Here is a 3691-nt window from a genome sequence, read left to right as displayed (position 1 = left end):
CTCCATCCAAAGTGGGATGAATGCCGTCTCTCCTAATAAGACCAGGTTTTCCCCAGAAAGTTTGCCAATTATTAACGAAACCCACATCGTTTGCTGGACACCACCTGGACAGCCAGCAATTAAATGATGACATGCGGCTAAACATGTCATGTCAAATAAATTTATTACGAACAGGTCCATAAAACAGGTTTCAAAATTCTAAATACCTTGTAAACAAACAAAATATTTAGTATTACACATTTTCTTTGGTTACTTTTCTTTCAAACATTTTTTAAAGTTATGATCTCACTGCCGGTAAAAAAACGAAAAAAAAATAAAAAAAACGGTTTGCTCCTGCAGCCAGCCAGAGACGAAGGATCCATTCCACACACCTGAGCCAGAGAAGGAGAGAGATCGAGTTTCTGTCTTTGATGAATGAAGCCTTATTGTTTTGCTGCTATTAAACAATGAGTTACTCAATAGCATAAATATTGACATTACTGTGCACGGGGAGACAGAGACCTGCTCTGCTCCAGACACACTCAGCACCTTGAACAGCACGGCGCACCTGACTGTTGTCGATGTGTACATGTTAATTTGATTTCAATAATTTTCTTTTAAATCTGGACATGTGCAGGTGGACTCAGCCAGTGCTAAGAAAGGTCCTATGCCTGCCTGTTGGAGAGATAGAAGATTAAAGCGTCAAATTGCGGTAAAAGATGCTGTATAAAAGACAGGCTAAAACTTTATTTCCTTGCCCCCCCAACTATGAAATGGGATTTTTGCCCCTGCCCCAGGTGACTCTCTGTTCAAACGGGGTGAGCTCCTCCTCTCCTATCCCCCCGTCTGTTTTGGCCATACTTTGGCGGTGGGCAGCCGTCCTCCGCTTCACGTCCACCTTAATGTCAGACTACTTCTTTTTTAATTCTGCATGTGTATGCTTTTCTGACCCCACAGCATTGACAGCCTCACACACACTCTCCCACTCACTCCTCTTGCATTTAGTATTGATGCTCCGGAGCCTTTGTGCTCCACTGTCTCTCAGGTTAACTCGTATTGCAGCGGTGCCTGGATAGTGTGACGTGTGTGGTTGTGCTGCTGCCGTGGTCCTGCCAGATGCCTCCTGCTGCTGCTGTTATCATTAGTCATACTTCTACTGTTATTATACACATATGATTATTGTCACACATGTATACTAACAGATATTAATATATTATTATTATTATTAATTATAATATTATTACTTTAATTAATGTTGTTGTAAGCTACTGCCATTACTGTCTATCCTGCATCTCTCTCTGTCTCTGTCTCTCTGTGTCTCTCTTTCTCTCTCTCTCTCTCTCTCTCTCTCTCTCTGTCTCATTGTGTCATACGGTTTACTGTTAATTTATTATGTTGATCTGTTCTGTATGACATCTATTGCTCGTCTGTCCGTCCTGGAAGAGGGATCCCTCCTCAGTTGCTCTTCCTGAGGTTTCTACCGGTTTTTTCCCCCGTTAAAGGTTTTTTTTGGGGGGGGAGTTTTTCCTTATCCGCTGTGAGGGTCCAAAGGACAGAGGGATGTCGTATGCTGTAAAGCCCTGTGAGGCAAATTGTGATTTGTGATATTGGGCTTTATAAATAAAATTGATTGATTGATTGATTGATTGATTGATTGATGCTGGAGGACAGCGTGCCAAAAAGTACATTTTTGCGCACCTTCACTTCAGTGAGTAGCATCTCCACTTTGCATTCTGTGAGGTTTTTCTGTTTTCCCGTCTTACTCATTATTTTGTTTTAGTTTTCTGCTCATGCAGAGAGGGGAATCTCAGGTGCAGGGTTCATTTAAATATGATTTGCATATTTAAATGGGGGCGTGGACAGGGAGGGGTCAGGTACTCTAACATGTGCGCTGAATTCCACGTTGATTGGGATGTACAAAGGAAATGTACCTGGATTCATGCCTACGCACAGATTCATACATCTGGATGTTTTTGTGCGTACGACGTTTTCTGGATTTAAGCGCACGCCATGTTTCAGTAGGAAATCCACGCAAGTCTTTGTACATGAGGCCCCAGGTGTTTAGTTCAATGTCCAGTTCAAAGAATTGTTCAGTTGTTATATTGACTGCTGTCAGAAACACATAAACACCATGATTCCTTTAAGTGTTTGTGTCGGTGTCCGTCTGCACCCCCTACCCAAAGCTGTAAACCTAGGGGAAACATTGTACACTGTACACTACCTGCAGAGCAGGAAACAGCAGACAGACACAGAGACAAGCTGCTAAACATTGTTGAGCTTTTAGCACCTAAAGAGACAAATATGTCCCTCAAGAGTTGGTACAGACTAAAATCAAAGCCCAGAGAGAGTAAATACTGGGCATTTATTGGACATTTTATCTGCTGGATGTGTATAAAGACAATGGTCCGCAAACACATTCACCAACTTAATAAAGTGATATTATGATAGATGTTGTTTTTAAAGGGTGGACAATAATTCATGCTGCTTTAACATGTTTACAGTCTTTTTCTTAATAAAATGAAGTGGATTACTATGACAAATATACTGTCAGAAATGGCCTGGAAAGATAACGAGTGATACTTTTGTGTTAACAGACCAATGGGAGCTTCTTACATCCACTATGCTGAGTCCTCAATGAAGAATGGCTTTGGCTTAAAATATCTGCACAGGTTTTTCAACATCCCCTTTCTGCAGCTACAGGTTATTTTTTTAACTCATCATTTGTCATTGTTACTTTTATAATGGGTTATATTAGTTCTGTAGTTTACCATCCTGTACTTGTTTTTAAGGATTTTTCGGAAACGTCGCCGATTTTAAACCAGGTCTGTGTCACTATGGTGGGGGGAGTGTGCGCGGAAGAACAGTGTTAAGGTGCCCCTCAGCGCCTGAAGCTTCCTGCTTGTCCACCATCCAGCCAAAATCTGAAGAATGAAATGATGCGTGGACTTTTGCTCATGGCACGGGCAGGGAGTTCTTAGCACTGCTGACAGGGGGGAAGCCAAACACTGTTCATCTGCACACACTCCCCACACAGTGATGACACAGACCTGGTTTAAAATTGAGCAAGTTTTTCCTTTAATCTGTTTTCACTTAATGGTAGAAAGTAAGATTGCAGTATTATTTTGCCTGTGTTGACATTGTTTCTAATCATGCTTTGGAACAGTGTGATTATGAATGCTCAGTCTGATATCCTGTCCAATCATTCATGCCAGGTTTGTGTGTGTGTATGTGTATGTGTGTGTGTTTGCAGAGAGAGACCCTCCTGAGGCAGCTGGAGACAAACCAGCTGGACATGGATGCCACCTTGGAGGAGCTCTCTGTCCAGCAGGAGACTGAAGATCAAAACTACGAGATGTACTGTTTGCTTTGTTTCTCTCTCTGTCAGTGCACTGTTGTATAGAGCCTCTAGGGCAGGGCTTTTCTCAATTACAAATTCAGTTGGGCAAGATTTATCATCAAACAAATTTAAACATTAGTCAAAGATAACACAAGTAAACACAAAATGCAGTTTTTAAATGAAGGGTTTTATTAATGAGGAAGAAAAAAATCCAAAGCTACATGGCCCTGTGTGAAAAAGTGTTTGCCCCCTAAACCTAATAACTGGTTGGGCCACCCTTAGCAGCAACTACTGCAATCAAGCGTTTGCGATAACTTGCAATGAGTCTTTTACAATGCTGTGGAGGAATTTTGGCCCACTCATCTTTGCAGAATT

At 41.6% G+C, this 3691-nt stretch overlaps 1 protein-coding gene across 3 annotated transcripts in view; it reads left to right on the top strand.

Moving 5' to 3' along the window:
• Positions 1–3691, top strand: part of rabl6b (RAB, member RAS oncogene family-like 6b) — a 90772-nt gene that overhangs the window by 60056 nt on the left and 27025 nt on the right. For all 3 annotated transcript variants that reach the window (XM_050050338.1, XM_050050337.1, XM_050050339.1), the window contains 2 exons: positions 2574–2679; positions 3230–3333. In XM_050050338.1, the coding sequence (XP_049906295.1) occupies positions 2574–2679; positions 3230–3333 (210 nt within the window). The remainder of the gene's footprint in view (positions 1–2573; positions 2680–3229; positions 3334–3691) is intronic.

This window comes from Epinephelus moara, chromosome 8, assembly GCF_006386435.1.
Source record: "Epinephelus moara isolate mb chromosome 8, YSFRI_EMoa_1.0, whole genome shotgun sequence".
Classification (NCBI taxonomy): Eukaryota; Metazoa; Chordata; class Actinopteri; order Perciformes; family Serranidae; genus Epinephelus; species Epinephelus moara.
This window is presented reverse-complemented; position numbering and strand designations above follow the sequence as displayed.